Raw genomic sequence first — 22,786 nt, forward strand, 5'->3', positions numbered from 1 at the left:
AAATATGCACCCGTGAAGTATCCGTTGAACACCATTCTGATGTTCCTTTGTTTGAGAACTCTCGATCTGTATGAAACTGGTATAGTTGTATAACTGCAACAAAATTTCACAGCTTACGTGGTACCCCTTTTCATCAGTTCCAGTAGATATTCATTTTCAGTTTGAATTGCTGTTGCAAAATACGATTTTCCATGTGTGAGGAACTCAAGTGGATTACATTTGACATTTGAAAAATGGCTTTTATTGTTAAATTACAAGGTGAACATCATTTTTTTGGAATAATTCAATTTATATTTGAGTATAATTTATAGTTCCTGAGTATTGAGCACAGTTGCTATATGCTTAGGGTAACATCATATACACTAAGTATAACATTCTTTAGGTAATCATCGACCATTGTCCACATTCTTGCTTCATAATTTTTGGAAAGTACGTTATTTTGATTTAGTACTAAGCAAAGTCAGTGTAAAAGGTTCTTAATGTTTTAATAAAAGACATCACTCAAGAAAATACTCTTCTTTTCCTATTTTTTTCCATGACTTTCACAGCATTTCATAAAAAAATATGGCTGTTGTTGAAACAAAATTTCAGTACCAATAATTCTATGTCAAATAACATGAAGTTTATGTACACTGAATTTATTTTCTTGAAAAATTGTACGAGTTCAGTGGGAAGATGGGAGTAGGAAATTAAATATTATGGATTTCTGCTCTCACTTCCCGTAGCCACCATGGCCGCTGAAACAAAACAGACAATTATAACTTTTTAACATATGATCATTAGTCATTTGAATATAGCACTTGCATGTCTATAACAACAAGATAATTGATAAATTACAGCTACTGCAGTTACATGATTTTTTTGTCCGAGCTCCAAAAAAAATTCAGTCCTGTTTAATTAAAGGAGTATTCGTGAAAGCTCTGCAATATTTTTCGTACTAGTTACAGCTGTTCCCAGTAAATCTGATCACCATCAGCTGACAAGGAATTTACTGTTTAAGAATTTTCTATGAGCACTGTCGTCCTAAGAGCAATGTAACAACAGAACACTACTTGTACAATTACAAAGCGAAACTGAAAGCTTCATGTTTCTACAACTGTGGTACAATTGCATTACGTTAGTGTAAAGATGACGAGGTGTTGATTAGTTTTTTTGTATTGCTGTGCTTCCATTGAAAAATAATTCGTCAGTCTTCCGGTGCGAAGATGGTCTGTATAATTTGTAACTATTTGACGTTATAAGATGGTTCTGAAGAGGAATAAAAGTATCGGTGTACAAATGTTTTGGAACTTATTAAACATAAGACATGTCGTTGAGGCGAGATGTGAGAAACACTGCAGAATCAACATCTATGTACACATTCTAAAAGGTGTTTTGAAAGAGGGTGCTTCCCATGTAGGTGCCGCCCGGAGTGTCCGAGCGGTTCTAGGCGCTACAGTCTGGAACCGCGCGACCGCTAGGGTCGCAGGTTCGAATCCTGCTTCGGGCATGGATGTGTGTGATGTCCTTAGGTTAGTTAGGTTTAAGTAGTTCTGAGTTCTAGGCGACTGATTCCCTCAGAAGCTAAGTCCCAGAGTGCTCAGAGCCATTTGAACCATTTGAACCCACGTAGGTACTAGGGTTCCTTCTTGCGTTAGCGTATTGAGCGCGGGATTAGTCACCAATAAACTGCCTCTGTGCGCGCTTTAAATAGTCTAATCTTGTGTCTGAGGCAACTACGGGAGAGATACTGTGGTATTTCCAGATTTCTCTCGTAATAATAACTTTTGAAACGTTGTTAAGTAGAGTTCTGCTGCGGTGTTGGCAGCTATCTTCAAGTCTTTACCCATTCAGGTTTTCAGCATGTTAAGTGCCACCCTCCCGAGACTGAAACAATACTGTGACTATTAATACGAGGGCTGCCCAGAAAGTAAGTTACGATTGATCACGAAATGAAAATCACAGTGAAAATCAGAAATGTTTCATTTGTAACAGATAGCTACACCTTTCAGCTACTTCTCTACGTAGTCGCCGTTCTGACTCAGACATTCGTCGTAGCGTTGTACCAACTTTCCAATACCCTCATCATAGAAGGCAGCCGCCAGTGCTTTCCGCCAATTCTCTACGCTGGCCTAAAGCTCGTTGTCTGTGCCAAAATGTTGTCTTCATAGCCAGCGGTTCGTTTGAGCAGAGATGAAACTCAGTGGGAGACAATTACGGGCTGTATTGTGGGTAACCAAACATTTCCAATTGAAACGATGCAGGAACATCTTCATTGCCCCTGCAGAATGAGGCTGAGAATTGTCTTGAAGAAGAAACCGCACGACAGTCATGTAATGTTGGTTGCATAGCTGCAGGGGAAAATTCTCACCAGGCCCTCATACTTGGCGGGAGACACTATTTTCTATAACATCTTTACGCGCTCACTAAGAGCTCAGGAATGAAAACAGCGACATAATTCTACCTAGAGTCACACTAGAGACACTGTCCAAAACATCTTAGCAAAGCTTTATCGGATTTTCATAGTCGTTTCCATTTTGCGACCGACCGTAACTTACTTTTTGGACAGCCCTCGTAGTATTGTAGTCATAGGATACTGTGTCGTTGTGCATAATTTTATATTTCTTAGCATATGAAGCATGTTACGAGTCTTTGTGCGACTTTCGACCCTTATCAAGATCTGCAATATTTATGATGATTTTTTATGGGTAACTGCATCATCTGCCAAATTTCTTAGCTTACTACGAGGGCTGTTCTGCAAGTAAGGTCCGGCCGGGCGCAAAATGGAAACCACTGTGAAAATCCGATGAAAAGTTACACAGATGTGTTTCTCTAGTATGTCCGTCATCCCGTCGTGTTGCTCTTTTCAGTCCTGAGCGCACAGTGAGGACTTAAAGTTATCTAGAAAAGCATGGGTGTCTGCGGTGAGATTTCACCTGTTTTCAAGCAGTCCTCATAGCGTAACTATCGTGCATTTCCTTCTTCATGAAAATTGTCGGCAGCACACTGGAGGGGCAATGAGGGCGCAACTGCAGGCTTTTCGTCCGCAGCTCGTGGTCGTGCTGTAGCGTTCTCGCTTCCCACGCCCGGGTTCCCGGGTTCGATTCCCGGCGGGGTCGGGGATTTTCTCTGCCTCGTGATGACTGGGTGTTGTGTGCTGTCCTTAGTTTAGTTAGGTTTAAGTAGTTCTAAGTTCTAGGGCACTGATGACCATAGATGTTAAGTCCCATTGTGCTCAGAGCCGTTTGAACCATTTTTTGCAGGGTTTTCGGTGGGAAGTCTTTTGGTCGCCCACCATTCAGATCCAACATGGCTCCCTCTGATTTTCATCTCTGCTCACGTGAAACTCTGGCTTTGAAGACAACATGTTGGCACAGACAACGAGCTCCAGACCAGCGTAGAGAACTAGCAGAGAGCACAGGCGGCTGCCTTGTATGGATTGGAAAGTTGGTACAATGCTACGACAGACGTCTTCAGCTGAAGCGACAACTCTGTAGAGATGTAGCTGGAAGATGTAGCCAACTGTGGCAAATAAAACATTTATTTTTTATTTTCACAGCGATTTCCATTCCGCAACCGATCGGACGTCGTATAAAAATTAAAATTAGAGAAAGAAAACAACCTGTCACTTCATTCGGTAGACAGAAGACGAAAATTTGTGCTTGCATTCATTAAAAAGCTTAGTGGGTGGAGTTAATGTAGATGCATTCCTTTATTGAAATCGATGGTCCATAAAGTTTTTTAGTGAAGCAATCACCCACTATCAGTAAGGATACCAAAAACAGACCATGCTCCAGCTGCATTATTATCCCATCGGATGCATTAAGTGTCACTTCCTCTATTGGTACACGTAGAAAAACTGCACACGAAATTCTTTCGTTGCGTTTAGATACTTAGATGGAAATAAATACTGATAGATACTGATTTATATGTGTCACACATCGTCTTAATTACTCTATCATTTCATCAGTGTCTGAATACTCTGATAAACTTGTTGATTTTCATCACCTCTCACACTACATATGTGTTTGCGTGCATGCGATTGTGTGTGTGTGTGTGTGTGTGTGTGTGTGTGTGTGTGTGTGTGTGTGTGATAGTGGTTTATAGGTCAATAACATCAAGCTCATCAGTGTCCTTACCAGAAGCATTAGAAACTAATGTAGTTAAAATGTCTGAAGTGTTAAAAGAAGATAAAATATATCCTCAATTAATATTTCTCTCTCTCTCTCTCTCTCTCTCTCTCTCTCTCTCTCTCTCTCTCTCTCTCTCTCTCTCTCTCTGTCTATTTATCTATCACACACACACACACACACATACACCACGTGTCACTCACGTTCATTCGCACAATGAGACAATCACGAAACCCTTACGATACTGTAAATTTAGTCAAATGTTCTAAGATTTTCTACTAAAACATCGGTAACACAAGAAGGAGGCTAAAAGAAACGACACTGGAATGTGTTGCTGGCAGATCGCTTTCAAACGCGTGCAAGTGTCAGCCAACCATGAAAACACATTAACAATCCCAATATTTTAGGGAGCAACTATTCGTTTCATAGGATCGTAAGAGTCGTCACACATCCTCCGCTTTGTTATCTAAAATAGAGAGCGCTTTTGCAGATAAATTAACGGCTGCACTCCTGTCTGAATATAAAACAGTCAAATAAAATGTTGCGCACTGTCAGCTGTGCACCAAACATTGGAGCGTTCTCTCGATAGCCTTGCCGCATTGAGCTGTGTCCCTCACAAAGACGAGTGACGAGTATCCCACTTCCTCTGAGCGGATGGAGAGAAGCACGTGATGGCCGCGCTGTTGACTTTACAAGCTGCAGTGTGCTCTCTGTAACTCCAGGCCGTCTCTATCCCTTCTTCGCATGACTCTGCAGCTCAACATCAAGGTGAGAGCATATAGAGAGATGACGCACCGAACCATCTGATTATCACTGCACACCTCGCCGGTTGCTAGATCTGCTAATACGTGTCTTCGAAAATCTTAATCTTGACTGCGGAACAGTAACTGTGTAAATCAGTAGTCTCTGGTACCCTCCTGCTTCCCCACACTGTGACGGCAGAGGAACGGATTCTTGGATTTTCTATACGGTTTTACCTCTTGGGTACAAATGAAATGTTGTAGAAACTAAAGCGCATTGTGGAAGTAGGAGCTTGTGGGGAATTTTGCAGTCTGAGCACAGTTCATCTGATCCAGTGCGCTCAAGATCGCTCATAATTCAGCCTCGCATACAGTGAATTCTTTGGGTAGTCGCATTTTGAGGAGACGATCAGAGCAGCCAAGGCAGTCCACTTGTTTAGACCCATCTTTAAATACAACAACATCTTGGTGGCGCTCGTTTAAAATTTCGTCCGCGTTTAAAATTTCATGAAACATCGTAATAACATACACAGCTGTGCAGCCTCTCCTATAAAACTACTTTGGATTTTCTCAGCACCACGGCGCCAGGGATAGGCCTAGGGTTTGTGCTTTCCCCACAGAACGTGACTACGGTTCATTCTCTACGAGGAATCCAAAAAGAAGTTATGTACTTCCTGCAATACGCGTTTCCCCCGATTTCTTATGTTTTTAACACACTAAATTACTACGAACACACTAAATTACTACGAATTCGCCAACGCGCGGTGATCTAGTGTGGAAATATGTTACAAGCTGCCAATTCAGAGGTCACACCAGGAACACTGCATTTCTTAGCAGAACAAACAGTTAATTATAGATATTACTGATAATATAAAATAATATGACTGTTACGTAAAATATTACTTCTGTACATTTTCAATGCAACAATGTGATCAATGAAAATAAATACTGTAAACTAATTGTATCTACAATAGCTGAAGAATTATCACAGGTCCTTAATATATTTAATTTTGGGCAAGTTCCTTGTTACCTCTTAAATAAAAATATGTTTAAAATTGTTTGAGTTATTCCACATCCATGAGGACCATTTCACTTGGAAACATTAGATACATTAGCTGTCGATTTTCTTTTCTGTATTGCAAATATTTTTATAAATAATATGAATTAATTTTTTGAAATGTTCTAAATCTTTGAGACTCTCCTCACTTAGGATCTATGGAACAAAAAGGACATCAGTTTCATTGAATTAGAAGACCAGAGAAAATGTTTACTCACAACCCTCCGAGTCCACCAGAGAAACTGGAACTGGAAGCCTGGGAGCTGCTCTTTGAGAAGGTGCCCCCTCCGCCGCCACCGTGGCCTCCACCCCCACAGGTATTGCAACCGCCTCCTCCTCCTCCGATTCCTGGGTAGCCACCCCCACCGTAGCCTCCATCACCTCCGCCGCCTAAGCCGCCACCTCCGTATCCACCATGTCCACTTCCGCCTAAGCCGGCTCCATCATAGCCTCCACCTCCACCTAAGCCGCCTCCTCCGTAGCCTCCGCCTCCACCCAAATTGCCTCCACCATAGCCACCATGCCCACCTCCGCCTAAGCCGCCTCCACCGTAGCCTCCGCCTCCGCCTAAGCCACCTCCTCCAAAGCCCCCATGGCCGCCGCCGCCGCCTAAGCCACCTCCGCCGATGCCTCCATGTCCAGCGCCACTCAGGCCGCCTCCACCGTAGCCTCCGCCGCCTCCTAAGCCGCCGCCTCCGAATCCTCCATGGCCGAGGCCGCCGAAGCCGCCTCCGCCGCCACCACCTCCACCGCCACCGCCGCCGCCATACCCACCATAACCACCACCACGCTTGATACGTGACACGGCAGCATCTGCAGAAGAGGTTAACCCTGTCACTTGTCCATCCATACCACAATGAAAACTGCTTTCAAAATTTTCTGGAAACACTACTTCTTTCATATAAGCAAGCAAGCACATTTCTCTCGTCATTTAAAGTAATTCACATTAAATAATCAACATAGGGTTACCAGATGGCAGTCTTCAAATAAGAGGACGTTTCTAGATTCGTATAAAAATTCGCAAAGATGTTATAGTTTACTCAACATTTACCTAACTGTCATTAAGATAAATTACAGTTTTTACAACTATAGTCTAATAATATGAAACTGTTTATACCACATATATTGCACTGAATGATTTGCAACTGAAACATGTATAATAAGCAGTATTCCATATAAATTTATTAAATCTTAGAACAGTATAATAATTTGTGGCAAATTTTAATACAAACTATAAAAAAGTCATCATTTGTAAACAAGGCATCTTCATCTACATCATTATTTCCGAAGTACTCCACTGAATTTGTTGTTGTTGTTGTGGTCTTCAGTCCTGAGACTGGTTTGATGCAGCTCTCCATGCTACTCTATCCTGTGCAAGCTTCTTCATCTCCCAGTACCTACTGCAACCTACATCCTTCTGAATCTGCTTAGTGTATTCATCTCTTGGTCTCCCTCTACGATTTTTACCCTCCACGCTGCCCTCCAATGCTAAATTTGTGATCCCTTCATGCCTCAAAACATGTCCTACCAACCGATCCCTTCTCCTAGTCAAGTTGTGCCACAAACTTCTCTTCTCCCCAATCCTTTTCAATACCTCCTCATTAGTTACGTGATCTACCCACCTTATCTTCAGCATTCTTCTGTAGCACCACATTTCAAAAGCTTCTATTCTCTTCTTGTCCATACTAGTTATCGTCCATGTTTCACTTCCATACATGGCTACACTCCATACAAATACTTTCAGAAACGACTTCCTGACACTTAAATCTATACTAGATGTTAACAAATTTCTCTTCTTCAGAAACGATTTCCTTGCCATTGCCAGTCTACATTTTATATCCTCTCTACTTCGACCATCATCAGTTATTTTACTCCCTAAATAGCAAAACTCCTTTACTACTATAAGTGTCTCATTTCCTAATCTAATTCCCTCAGCATCACCCGATTTAATTTGACTACATTCCATTATCCTCGTTTTGCTTTTGTTGATGTTCATCTTATATCCTCCTTTCAAGACACTGTCCATTCCGTTCAACTGCTCTTCCAAGTCCTTTGCTGTCTCTGACAGAATTACAATGTCATCGGCGAACCTCAAAGTTTTTACTTCTTCTCCATGAATTTTAATACCTACTCCGAATTTTTCTTTTGTTTCCTTTACTGCTTGCTCAATATACAGATTGAATAATATCGGGGAGAGGCTACAACCCTGTCTCACTCCCTTCCCAACCACTGCTTCCCTTTCATGCCCCTCGACTCTTATAACTGCCATCTGGTTTCTGTACAAATTGTAAATAGCCTTTCGCTCCCTGTATTTTACCCCCGCCACCTTTAGAATGTGAAAGAGAGTATTCCAGTCAACATTGTCAAAAGCTTTCTCTAAGTCTACAAATGCTAGAAACGTAGGTTTGCCTTTTCTTAATCTTTCTTCTAAGATAAGTCGTAAGGTTAGTATTGCCTCACGTGTTCCAACATTTCTACGGAATCCAAACTGATCTTCCCCGAGGTCCGCTTCTACCAGTTTTTCCATTCGTCTGTAAAGAATTCGCTTTAGTATTTTGCAGCTGTGACTTATTAAACTGATAGTTCGGTAATTTTCACATCTGTCAACACCTGCTTTCTTTGGGATTGGAATTATTATATTCTTCTTGAAGTCTGAGGGAATTTCACCTCTCTCATACATCTTGCTCACCAGATGGTAGAGTTTTGTCAGGACTGGCTCTCCCAAGGCCGTCAGTAGTTCTAATGGAATGTTGTCTACTCCCGGGGCCTTGTTTCGACTCAGGTCTTTCAGTGCTCCGTCAAACTCTTCACGCAGTATCGTATCTCCTATTTCATCTTCATCTACATCCTCTTCCATTTCCATAATATTGTCCTCAAGTACATCGCCCTTGTATAAACCCTCTATATACTCCTTCCACCTTTCTGCCTTCCCTTCTTTGCTTTGAACTGGGTTACCATCTGAGCTCTTGATATTCGTACAAGTGGTTCTCTCCTCTCCAAAGGTCTCTTTAATTTTCCTGTAGGCAGTATCTATCTTACCTCTAGTGAGACAAGCCTTTACATACTTACATTTGCCCTCTAGCCATCCCTGCTTAGCCATTTTGCACTTCCTGTCGATCTCATTTTTGAGACGTTTGTATTCCTTTTTGCCTGCTTCATTTACTGCATTTTTATATTTTCTCCTTTCATCAATTAAATTCAATATTTCTTCTGTTACCCAAGGATTTCTATTAGCCCTCGTCTTTTTACCTACTTGATCGTCTGCTGCTTTCACTACTTCATCCCTCAGAGCTACCCATTCTTCTTCTACTGTATTTCTTTCCCCCATTCCTATCAATTGTTCCCTTATGCTCTCCCTGAAACTCTCTACAACCTCTCGTTCTTTCAGTTTATCCAGGTCCCATCTCCTTAAATTCCCACCATTTTGCAGTTTCTTCAGTTTCAATCTGCAGTTCATAACCAAGAGATTGTGGTCAGAATCCATATCTGCCCCTGGAAATGTCTTACAATTTAAAACCAGGTTCCTAAATCTCTGTCTTACCATTATATAATATATCTGATACCTTTTAGTATCTCCAGGATTCTCTCAGGTATACAACCTTCTTTTATGATTCTTGAACCAAGTGTTAGCTATGATTAAGTTATGCTCTGTGCAAAATTCTACAAGGCGGCTTCCTCTTTCATTTCTTCCCCCCAATCCATATTCACCTACTATGTTTCCTTCTCTCCCTTTTCCTACACTCGAATTCCAGTCACCCATGACTATTAAATTTTCGTCTCCCTTCACTACCTGAATAATTTTTTTTATCTCGTCATACATTTCATGAATTTCTTCATCATCTGCAGAGCTAGTTGGCATATAAACTTGTACTACTGTAGTAGGCATGGGCTTTGTGTCTATCTTGGCCACAATAATGCGTTCACTATGCTGTTTGTAGTAGCTAACCCGCACTCCTATTTTTTTATTCATTATTAAACCTACTCCTGCATTACCTCTATTTGATTTTGTATTTATAACCCTGTAATCACCTGACCAAAAGTCTTGTTCCTCCTGCCACCGAACTTCACTAATTCCCACTATATCTAACTTTAACCTATCCATTTCCCTTTTTTAATTTTCTAACCTACCTGCCCGATTAAGGGATCTGACATTCCACGCTCCGATCCGTAGAATGCCAGTTTTCTTTCTCCTGACAACGACGTCCTCCTGAGTAGTCCCCGCCCGGAGTTCCGAATGGGGGACTATTTTACCTCCGGAATATTTTACCCAAGAGGACGCCATCATCATTTAATCATACAGTAAAGCTGCATGTCCTCGGGAAAAATTACGGCTGTAGTTTCCCCTTGCTTTCAGCCGTTCGCAGTACCAGCACAGCAAGGCCGTTTTGGTTAATGTTACAAGGCCAGATCAGTCAATCATCCAGACTGTTGCCCCTGCAACTACTGAAAAGGCTGATGCCCCTCTTCAGGAACCACGTGTTTGTCTGGCCTCTCAACAGATACCCCTCCGTTGTGGTTGCACCTACGGTACGGCCATCTGTATCGCTGAGGCACGCAAGCCTCCCCACCAACGGCAAGGTCCATGGTTCATGGGGGCGGCCACTGAATTTATGAAATCAATTTCCCGTTTTTCAACAAATAATCATAAAACTATATACAGGAAATTCTTATAACTATGTTGCACGGTTCAGCACTAAGTGTATTTCGATATTTGCACCATCGACTGTAAATTACTGAACATATTTCCTATACTAGTATAGGAAGAAAAACTCTGCAATCTCAGTAGCACTGACACACAAGCAACATTCTTTCTCGCTTGTAAATATTTGTGGCAGATATCATTTGACAACAACTGATCTCCTGCATTAGCATTTGCCTTGTTCGTCAAAAACCTCTAAAATTGCAGAACCGGTCAAAGTACTTTATATCATCGATTTCAATATTAAACTTATCACTGAAAAACAGAACTGTATGTTCCATGTCTTCCCACTTTGGAAAATTCTTCAAACCAACCCACATAAACGCTAAAAACTCTTGACACAAAACCAACTACTTTTTGAGCTATTTAATTGTTGCATCGTACACATGTGCTGTTTCTCCTTCTAGCCCATCACATTCTGAACGATAAACTTCATCCCTTTTTATCCTCAAAATTTCTTTTACTTTCATAGATTTGAAATTCTGGATTTGTGATTCTTGAAGAACATTCAACACTGTCTGAAAACTATATATCGTTTCTCAAAGTGAATTTTTCTCTTTTTCTAGAGCTAAATATTATTCTGAAATAATGACATAAGAGAATGAACAAACCATAATGGTGCTTCGCTAAGCTTACCTTGAAAAAAATAGTGAAATATGAGTCCAGTGCAGGATACATTTCTATTAGTCTTATAAATAAGGGAAAAGAGACAGCCACCTAGTCTTAGAATGACTCAGTGTATAGTACATTTACAAATTCATAAAAGTCCTTATGAATTTTTATAGGAGAAAGAACAAGAACATAAATACGACGGCCAAAGGAACTAGAGCAACCCAGAATGCTACAGGCCCACTTGCAACTCTATTCTCGTACACAAGTAAGTGTGAAAACGTGAAACACGGACGCTGGCTATCTGAAACTAACAAGATAATTGGTGCCTGTTAGTCTAATTAAGATGGAGGATGACGTGAATCTGCCTGGCGAAGGCCAGTACAATTAACTGCAGCTCCGTCTTGTTAGTTTGCAACATTATTCAGGTAAAATCCACAATGAATGCGAAACAAGGGTACAAACAGCGAGTCCGTATTTGGGGAGAGGGGGAGAAGTGAGGGGACCCATTGTGTACATACATAGTGTTCTGTTTACCCTTGGGCAGCGCATGGGGTCCTTTCAAACGTTTCAGAAGGTTTTCGATGTTTTCTAACTGTTTCACGAAACAAAAGCGAGAGAAAAAAGGAAGATTTGTGTTTATTCTTAATAAACTACTACACAGGGAAGGATGGGGTTAAAAAATTGGCCCAGATCATGTCAGTGAAGCCATCACAATAGTTACATTAGTCTGGAAGGGTCGGACGGAAATTGGAACCTCCTTCCCGCAAATTAGAACCCAACATGTTAACGACTGCGCCATTTCACCCGGTCGGGAAAAAGAGAAGTAACAGAAATAGTAGAATATGGATTCCGCTGTAAAATTTGGTAACGTTTTCAATCTAGTTTAGTTATTTACATATCTATTTGTTTTACTGATGAGCAGCAGACATTTACTTTTCCTCCAGGATCCACATAAACGCATCAGCCGCATGTATGCATTGTTGGTAAGCTATCACTTCTAACTTAAAGCGAGTTTAACTCAGTATCTGAAGATCAGTTGGATCAGATTCAGATAATATAAGCGATTAGTGTACTAATTATTTTTCCTAAAACACTTTAACATCGTCGTTTTGTTTTCCCCTAGTTCGATGTGTGGCACAGCATTACTTGTTTCACATCAACACTTTGTTTTAAATTTAATTACACGGAATTGAAACGAAATAAATGGGGAAAGAACAAAGATTTGTTTTTAAAGTGTTATCTGTGCACTGGACTCAATGAGAGATAATTTCTGCTGAGTTACTGAGTTTTCATTTTGAGCCTTGCGGTAACTACGTGCTGATAATTATTTGAGTGGGCAGCTTTCAATTTTATTTTCGGTATTTATCATTTTATAAGCGTCTACAGAGTTCCAGTGATTGCGAGCTCTTTTTTATGCAAAAATTACAATTTCAATGCTACACGGTAAATGGTTGAAACATTACACCTCGTCATCACAAACTGGCAAAGTTTTATATGATTTCTTAGACTTAAAGTTAACCCAGTTAACTATCACCAGAGTCACTACCTACTACCTTATAAGACTCTGCGTGATGTAAATATAGTAGAAGATTGGTCTTAAGGCCGTAATAAAAGTCTCTCTCTTCGTGATTGTACATTTATGAGGCTAATAAATTTGTCTGAAATCAAGTAAGAAGTTCATTACCATTCCCCAAGCGATGAAGGGCAGTTGTGAAAACAGTAGACTCGAATCTGGAAACTGTAGGATTCAAATTCCCGTGCTCTCATCTTCGTTTAACAGATCGGAATGGTTCTTTTAACAAGGAGATAGCCATATACTATTGGTACTCAGATGGTAGTGACCTGCATGACGGCGATGGTCCGTTATACTCTTCCTTTACTCTTACAGTGCTCAAATGAAGATGAGGTCAGAGTTTAACGTCACACCGATACCTAAGTCAATGGTCCCCAATTTGGGGGTTCTTACCCCCTGAGGAGTAAAATGAAATAAGAAGTATAAACAAAGAAGATTTCATTGTGTTTCAGTCATGAAACTAAAGTATTTTTAAAAGATCTTATTATTATCACGATTTCGTAAGACTCTAATGTATCAGTAATTATTTTTTTCTCAATTACTTGCAATGATGTGTGACACTATACGGTGCAGGTTGCAGGTTCCTCACACAGTCCTTCCAGTACACAAACACTATGTTAGTAGCGCAAGTCGATGACGGTAAAAGTGGAATACACACGTAACAAACGCTACATATCTCATTAAAATGTCTTCACCAAGTTATTAACAGCTCTTGCAATACACCAAAAATTGCTTAATTACTCACTCAGAAACAGATAAATAAACTATTGACAGGATGGCACCATAGTAACTTGGTAAGGACCAGTATAGCGCTGAACACATTATTATTATCATTCTTATTATTATTAGAGCCTTCAGACACATAGCACTAACGGCCTGAATACTTACAATTTCTGCCATTTCAGAATTAAGGAGCCAACAATCAAGTGATTTTCAAACAATAAGTATAGTGCACACATTTTAACTGGGTTATTTTTTAAATGGGGGTGAAGCTGAAGTAAGTGTCGCTAGGGAGAGGATTGGTACAGATGAACAGTGTTTTGTAACAAACGCCTATATTCACTATGGATAGTCAGCGTTCTTATTTGAAAAGGAGTTGTGGGATCACTCAAATATAAAAGAAGACTACTAGACGTAAGTAATACCGACTGTCTCCTTGACTGTTAACACACCGACGACAACTAAATATCATTCATCATTTTAAAAATAAACGTGGTAAAAGAAACTTCTATATCATTCTAAAGTTCATTTGGACCGTAAGTTAGTGATGATGAGAGCAATGGAAAAGGGAGGGGTGGGGGTACTAGCCAATATCCGATTACACTCGGGGGTAATGGTCTAGGTAATTACGGGCTAAGCATCAGCTTAGTTGGGTGAGGTTAGGAGAGGAAATTAACGTGGCCTTCCTGAAAGCCCCGACATTTCTCTCCAGTTATCTAGGGAATCTATGAGAACGTTAAATCGAGGCTGTTCAACTTACCGGCTAGGAGTGCTAGCGCGAGGAAGACGGCCGCGCACAGCGCTGTGTTGTGCACCATGGTCCGCTGCAGCTGCGGAGGAGGCGTCCTTTCGCTTCTACGGCCGGCTGCCCGCTCGCCGTCTTTTATTAGCACGTCTCGGCCGACCGGCAACATTATGTGCAAAACACCGCGCCCTGCGGTGAACCCCCTCCCCACACACGTCTCCCCACACCGAAGAGGTCCAATGATTTGCAGTTCTGACACGGCGAGCGGCCTTGACAATGAGGCCCAGTTTCCTGAGAACACCAGCTCAACATTGCGGAAGTAGGCCTCATTAAGAACACAACAAAGGGCGCCATTGGCTGTAAATGTTAAGGAGAACGTCCACACACAATTACACACAATAATTACACATATTTTCGGGAGATTTGTACTGTAGTTGGAAGCGTTACTTTCCTCTGAAACGCAATGGCTTGTCCCATTCGGTATCCACTTAGATACCGAAATACAGGGTGCGTCACAAAAAATGTATACACACTTTGAAGCGTCATAGAAAATTTATTTCCCGTTCTACAATGTTAAATTTCTGGAAATGGAAAGCTTAAAGTCCAATTGGAAAAATAAATGTACTTTGCAAATGTGATTAATGTTCAAACTGGTGGCCTTCAGCATCAATACATTTCTGAGTACGACTCACCACTGATTCCGTACATCGTACCAAAGTGTCCAATGAGATTTCTGCGCACACCGCCTGAATCTCATTCCAAAGTGTGTCCAGGTTACGTGGTTTACGTTTGTACACCTCATCTTTTACTGTGCCCCATAAGAAGAAATCCAGAGGCGTGAGGTCTGGAGAGCGTGCAGGAAACTCGATTGGTCCCCTGCGTTCTATCCATTGGCCTGGCACATTGTGATCCAGATATGCTCGTACGTCCCTATGATGGTGCGGCGGGGTGCCATCTTGTTGGAAATAAAACTCATCATTACCGTATAATGCACGAATGGCAGGGAATATGGAGTCAGCAAGCATTGTAAGGTCCAATGAGTCCCCTTGCAGACAAACCACACCACACATTTACACCAGACAAATTCACAGCATTTTCAACTGTAATGTGCGGATTATCTTTAGCCGAGTACACACAATTGTGCCTATTGACAGTTCCATTGAGTTTGAATTGGGCTTCGTCCGACCAAATTATGCTACCCATAAATCCCGGTTCACGTCTCACCATCTCCTGAACCCATTCACAAAATACTAACCTTCGATCTGGATCGTCGTCACTTAGCTGTTGCACCAGCCTTGGAATGTACACACGAAACCTCCCTTTCTTCAGAATGCGTAGCACACTACTAGCACTTACATTACTCTCACGTGCCTCTTACCTTGAAGAGTTTTGAGGCGAACGCTGAAACAGTGTACGAGGTCGCCCTGATCGACCTTTATGCGCATCGCACACTATTCCATGAATTTCGAATTTGTCTCGTAGACGTGTAATTGTTAACCATGAAGGGGGTTCTGTACCATACTCACTTCTCCACTGTCTTCGAACCGCAGCTACATTCTCAAACTTCCAGTACCACTTAATTATCTGCTTCCGAGGTTCAAAGCTCAAACGCACGTCCACTATGTTGCAGTTACTTCCTTGCCACTGCTTCCACCTGTTGAAGAAACATAACATTACTTTCTCACAGATATTTAACCTTGTAGAAAGGGAAATAAATTGTTTATGACAGTTCAAAGTGTGTATGCATTTTTTTGACGCACCCTATATAAAATTCTGTTTACTGCGTGAAATAGATCAACGATGAAACACAGTACGTCTGCGCACAAACGGAAGTAGGAGGGGTAGTCGTAAGGCCGTAATTACCACAAGGAAAAACTCAGTCATCAAAGAAGCCACAGGATCATCACATTCAGTCTTCGACACAGCCGTCAATAACGTTCCCCTCCACGATGGAAGGAGCCATTAGCTATTAATGTTAAGGCAGAACGTCCACACGCAATTACCCGCAATAACTACACATATTTACGGGAGACCTGTACTATAGTTGGAAGCGTTACTTTCCTTTGAAACGCAATGCCTTCTTCCATTCGGTACTCAATTATACACAGAAATACAAATGTTGTTTACGGTGCAGACAGATCGACTATGACACACACTTCGTGTGCGCGCAAGTCGACTTACTGTGGGTAGTCATACGGTTGTAATTATCACCTGGAGAGACTCAATAAGCTAGAGAACCTGCAGGATCATCACATTCAGCGTTTGCTTTGCTGTCAGGAACGTATCTCCTTCACGTCGTGACGCTTGAAGTAACACTAGCTCACCAACACCCACTGCTAACACATTCCTCCACAACCTCTAGTGGTAGCAAGAAACCGAAAGCGACAGCTCACAACGAACAGAGGGGCACAATCACCTTGTACAATAATTTTTTTGTTACAACCGTAGACATGTTTTACTGAATCTGATACAATACCATAACCAAAACGAAAATCTTTGCTGAAGCATTGTCACGTTCGTAAATTCGAAAATATCAAAATAAGAGTAGTCGGATCAGACCCACTTTGTTCAACAGAATGGTGACAAGTGGTAGTGTTACACACTGTCTAACTATTTGTATCCGTTGGTACATCAATAGCAATATGCAGATGGCATATAGCTTATCAAGACAAAGCACCATCTCATCGCTTCTGAATTGTGTCAGAATAGTTTCAGGAGTGTTCAGAACCCATCGTGTTTGCGGAAGTCTCCAGACCAGATGTCAGCCCTAAGGATTACTTTGAGATCTCATCAACAGAGATATGTGCACCTAGGTCTGGCCAGTCTCCATCTGTTGTGGACGGTAGTTTAAAGGAAATGAGCAGGATAAATTCCAACGCTTTCAAAATTCATGAAATTCGCGCAGCGTTCTGAATGTCAGACGATAGTGATCCGGAACCGGACAGAATCTGCACATCGACTTGTTCACAGTTCTGGCGTAGCCGCCAGTTGTACTGCGATTTTAGGGGGTTTTCTATTCTTGGGACTGACCCTAATTTCCACCTCACAAAACAAGAGACACGAACAGTTAAAATATGATACCATACAGGACAAAGTTAACGCTATTGGCAAATCAATGGCTTACACGTTTTTCCTCCTTTTCGTTGGTTGGCGACTGTGTTATAAGTATTTAGTGGTATTATTAAGGATCGATAATAACTGAGACACAAAATCAGAAATACAGAAGAAGGGAAGGATAGCTGTCCTCATAGATCCGGAAGGAGATGCAAGACGTTCTTGGCTAGATGTCTTAGTGCCTCTAAAGAAACTACTAACGAGGAATAAGTTCCTGAAATACTACACACGAAGAGTCAGTTGAAAAGATGCACGTAAATAGATTTCAAAAATTTTCGTTGCGTTAAGACTATTTGGTGTTGCTTCGCACTCCGTGAACGCAAAACTTAAGTCGGTTTATTTGCTAGTATTTATCGTTTGGCTTACATCAAGAATTACTGAACCACAGAAAAAGATTACTAAACTACTACACACCAACATTTCAACACATCTCTCTTGCACAATACAACACAAATGAATTAAAAAATTTTCTTTCAGAAATTCAGTCTTGATCACACCGCGTATGCTTCAAGAACATAGGTGACCGGTTTCGGTCATATCACATGACCATCATCAGACCCATGGCAACCTTTGAAGATGGTAGGTGGAGCACTCTTCTCAGCTGCCGTTATGTCAACTGGTTAAGTTGACCTCATAGCAGCTGAGAAGAGTGCTCCTCAAAGGTTGCCATGGGTCTGATGATGGTCATGTGATATGACCGAAACCGGTCACCTAAGTTCTTGAAGCATACGCGGTGTGATCAAGACTGAATTTTTGAAAGAAAAAATTTTAAAAATTGTTGATCACTGCTCCAAAAATGTTTATTAAAATTGGACAAATGAATTAGTTATGTGCGACTATTAAGGTCTTTTATATCGTTTATTACACCACTCCTCACAGCCAGGAAGTCCTTAGAGGGAGGTAACGGACATATCGATACACGAGCAAGTGTCTGTCGTTCCACTCCATAGTACAAGATGATAATTAATTAAGATCCCCTCTTATGGAGAGTGTCTGCACATCCACTATGGCCCGTTCGCCTTAGATTCAGTGTAGTCCAAACTGTCCAAGACTGGTCAAAGCGATGGGATTTCTCCTGGATGCCGGACAGTTCCAGGCATTTTGGAGGAAAGTTCTGTTTCCAACAGCGTTTCTATTCATCGGTGGCACTGAATTAATTTTCGGTACGAATTCTAGTTGTCTTGATCTTAAACCTTCTTGTTCGAAAACAAATACATCGCTCAGTATTGGAAGATCAGAGTCATCAACATGCCCGCATCTCGTGGTCGTGCGGTAGCGTTCTCGCTTCCCACGCCCGGGTTCCCGGGTTCGATTCCCGGCGGGGTCAGGGATTTTCTCTGCCTCGTGATGGCTGGGTGTTGTGTGATGTCCTTAGGTTAGTTAGGTTTAAGTAGTTCTTAGTTCTAGGGGACTCATGACCATACATGTTAAGTCCCATAGTGCTCAGAGCCATTTGAACCATTTGAAGAGTTATCAACAATCTTCTGGTATTCACGTAGAAGCACACTCTTCCGTCTGATAACAGGAGGTGGAATGTGACTCAAGATATGTAACCAGTATGTGGGAATAGATCGTAATGACCCGCTAACAATGTGCATAGATTCGTTAAGTCGTAGCTCTATCTGTTTCACGTATGGACTATCAAGCCAGGCAGACGCTGTTGAGAACACCAGTCAGAGTGCTGATACTCGAAGAGTATCTGCTGACTGTCTATATCTAGTGCGACAGAGCTTATGGGGAATGTCATCTCTGTTTTCAGAGCTTAACAGACGTTGTGTTGTGTTCTTTAAAAGGAAGTGTTCTGTCTAACTGAATCACAAGATATTTTGGATGTATGTTAAGGCGAAGTTTGTCTCCCTCAGACATCAAGTGTTCTATATGCCACTTTAATGGGCAGATGAAGACATGTAACGTCTTTTTTATTTTAGTTACGTTGTAACTTCCATTTACGGAAATATTGGCTTAAGACGTCTCGATCAAAAGTTAGAATTTCTTCAGTTGTTTCAACGGGCACCTATAGTCAGTTTGATGACTGCTAAGTAGATCGTCAGTTAAAAAACAAATCGTCTACAATATTTGAAGGCAACGCATTTCATAAACGCAGTTCATCGTTTGCCTTTAACAGTATTATTTTCTGACATGCTTATGACATAAGTGATTGCTCAGTGATAGCAGACAGATGAAAGTTTAAGAAGTCAAAACAAGACAAGCCATAAACTAAGTAAATTATAAATTATTTCCATTCGGTAATCGCTACAGATCTCTAAGTAATCAATTGTAGCTGTTTCGAGTAACATACGCTCAATGGTAATAAAGTTATGAAACGATTTTGAACATTACCTGGGTTGATGAAATTAATAGTCATCATTCAGTGCCACTATCGTAATTCTAGGATGAAAATTATGATTAACGGCGTACTTACAGTCTGTTTCACTCCTCTGAACGAGGGATACTGCGTTTGTAAATTCACACGAAGAACGAATAATCGTACGACTATCGTAACACGCAATCTCGTCGTCCCCAACCAGTTCGAAGAAATAAAGTTGTCCTTGTAAATATTTTTGTGACCGTCGCAAGCAGACGAAGTGCTGCATCATCGTCATGACCTTTCTCCACAGAACACTCCTCCTGATTATTCTGTAGAGTCATGTTCCCAAATAAGATGACTTGATGTCCAAGCTTACTTTAATAACATGTACTACAGTGCGAACAACCTTTATCGCGGGTAAACTACAACTCTCTCTCTCTCTCTCTCTCTCTCTCTCTCTCTCTCTCTCTCTCTCTCCCTCAAGAAACCTGACTCTTAATAAGACACTAGAAAAGCCATTGCCGAAAAACCTGTCCCCAAGCTCATTCTGTTGTATGTGCACCTAACAATTTGTTAAGTGCGGTTCAGGTGCTCCGTATCGAAGTTACAGAGCGTGAAAAATTCAGTATTTCCAAAATTTCCAAGCACAAAGTATACTCAATTGAGATATAAGGTCATCGTTATTGTCCACATAAATGGTGTACGATCAAGCATTGCGTCTGCAAGGAAGAAACAGGACAATTAAAGTTTTACAAACTACTAGGCCATTAGAGACTCACCTCCAGCTAGAATTGAACAAGATGTACAAAGTCTGCCATTTCTTTCCAAAGTAATCATTCCGTCATTTACCTTAATCGATAAAGTAATCATAGAGATCATAATATCGGGGGACGGGACGGGGCACTGAATAGCGATCATACCAATTGCAAATCTAATGTCTTTAACTGTAGGGCCACCACGCTCGGTTTTACGTCTGCATCAGAACATCAACACTCTCCCTCCAGCATACACACACACACACACACACACACACACACATACACACACACATCATCACATAAGGCATATAGACACCAACTATGAGCGACGCTCAATAAGTAATGTAACACTTTTTTTGAAAAGAGGTTAGGTTTGTTCAGGATTACAATATACCATATTATTTCCCACGCTTTTAGGTACAAAACGCTATTTTTCAACTTAATCTCCGTTCCGTGCGACGGCTTTACGCCACCTTACTTGAAGGGCCTGTATGTCCTGGTCGAGGTCGGAGCCAAAGTCTTACTGCATCAATAGCCCCACTATCATCCACGTACTGCTTTCAGCAGAGTGCATTCTTTATTGAGTCGAGCAGACGGAATACGGAAGATGTGAGATCCGGGCTGTAAGTTGGACGAGGAGAAACACTTCAGTGCATTTTTGTGAGCTCCTCTCGGGTGCGCAGTGTAATCTTCCCCCTCCTTCCTGTCCACACTAGTCTTTTATGAAGATCTGAGAGGAGCGAAGATTACAATAAACTTTCTAGTTAACTTACCTTTTCACGTAGAGTTGGCTCCAGTTCTTCTTGTCTAGGGGTCTGATTCTTGAAGCTGAAATTCTCACATTTTAGGTCGTCATGGTTGAACTGATTCAAATAAATTTGAAGATTGTTCCCAGAATGAGATTTTCATTCTGCAGCGGAGTGTGCGCTGATATGAAACTTCCTGGCAGATTAAAACAGTGTCCCGGACCGAGACTCGAACGCAGGACCTTTGCCTTTCGCGGGCAAGTGCTCTACCAACTGAGCCCCCCAAGCACGACTCACGCCCCGTCCTCAGAGCTCTACTTCTGCCAGTATCTCGTCTGCTACCTTCCAAACTTTACAGAAGCTCTCCTGCGAACCTTGCAGAACTAGCAGTCCTGAAAGAAAGGATATTACGGAGACATGGCTTAGCCACAGCCTGGGGTATGTTTCCAGAATGAGATTTTCACTCTGCAGCGGAGTGTGCGCTGATATGAAACTTCCTGGGAGATTAAAACTGTGTGCCGGACCGAGACTCGCAGGAGAGCTTCTTTAAAGTTTGGAAGGTAGGATACGAGATACTGGCAGAAGTAGAGCTGTGAGGACGGGGCGTGAGTCGTGCTTGGGTAGCTCAGTTGAAGATTGTTGATGCAGAATTTTTGCTGTTACTTTAATATATTTTGTCACATTTTAGTATATCACACAGTCTTTCTATTTTTGACATTAACAAAGTCGAAATTATATTGTTCACACAAAATACAAAAATACTTCCGATCACATTACAGACACGCTTACTACTGTCTCACTCAGTGGAAATAACAAAATTCCAAAAATTTTACAATTTTTCTTGACAAATGAATTTCCATTAGTGTCGATTATTATTTCATAAATGAATCCAGAAGTAAACATATTAAACACTACTAGATTGCGTAATTAATAATAGATTTATTAATTGTGCCAAATAATACGTAATTTCAAATGTTTCTAAAAAAATAATTTTAACTGCCCATTAAGAACTAGTACTTATCGATTATAACATCCAAAATAAAGTAATTCCTTTTCGTGAATTTTAGCTTGAAATATAACAAACTGTCTATAAAATTACAAGAAAGTTTTCAGAAAAGCAGCTGAGACAATACTGACCTGTTCAAAATCCGAAAACTAATACTGGTATCGACAACTACTGTTGAGAAAAAGAAATGCTGGAGACTGTCCTACAATGTGAAGAGAAACAGAAAATTGTTTGATTTTTTGTGAGGGTAGCACGATGCACTTCAGAGTTGATCGTTGCACCACGAGAGTCCCAGAAGGCCGTGGCCGTGACTTTACCGGCTTAACCTGTGACTGAAGACGTGAGGAGAGATGCTTGGTGATACTCCATGAGTTGCCCTTTTGTTCCAGGTTCGAAGTGAGAAAGTCATATTTCATCGCCTGTGATGACGCTCGACAAAAGATTGTCACGACCAGCCTCGTAATGCTTAGATATTGTGATCCGTAGATCAACATGTGTGCTACCGGCTGGCACACGGGAGAACGGACAGGTCTGTTCGACCCTGTTGCTGTGATGACAGACACCGCACCCGACGACTCAGCGTGCTTTTGTTCACTGAC

The 22,786-nt window shown here is 41.3% G+C and overlaps 1 protein-coding gene across 1 annotated transcript; it reads right to left on the minus strand.

Annotated features, from left to right (window-relative positions):
- Positions 1–218: 218 nt before the first annotated feature.
- LOC126416595 (acanthoscurrin-1-like) lies at positions 219–14,428 on the minus strand. Its single transcript, XM_050084351.1, has 3 exons — positions 14,271–14,428; positions 6,125–6,719; positions 219–737 (listed from the first exon to the last, which is right to left on the minus strand). The coding sequence occupies exons 1-3, from the start codon at positions 14,422–14,424 to the stop codon at positions 713–715; spliced, it is 774 nt and encodes a 257-aa protein (XP_049940308.1). The 5' UTR covers positions 14,425–14,428; the 3' UTR covers positions 219–712.
- Between the last annotated feature and the right edge of the window lie 8,358 nt (positions 14,429–22,786).

This window comes from Schistocerca serialis, chromosome 1, assembly GCF_023864345.2.
Source record: "Schistocerca serialis cubense isolate TAMUIC-IGC-003099 chromosome 1, iqSchSeri2.2, whole genome shotgun sequence".
NCBI lineage: Eukaryota > Metazoa > Arthropoda > Insecta > Orthoptera > Acrididae > Schistocerca > Schistocerca serialis.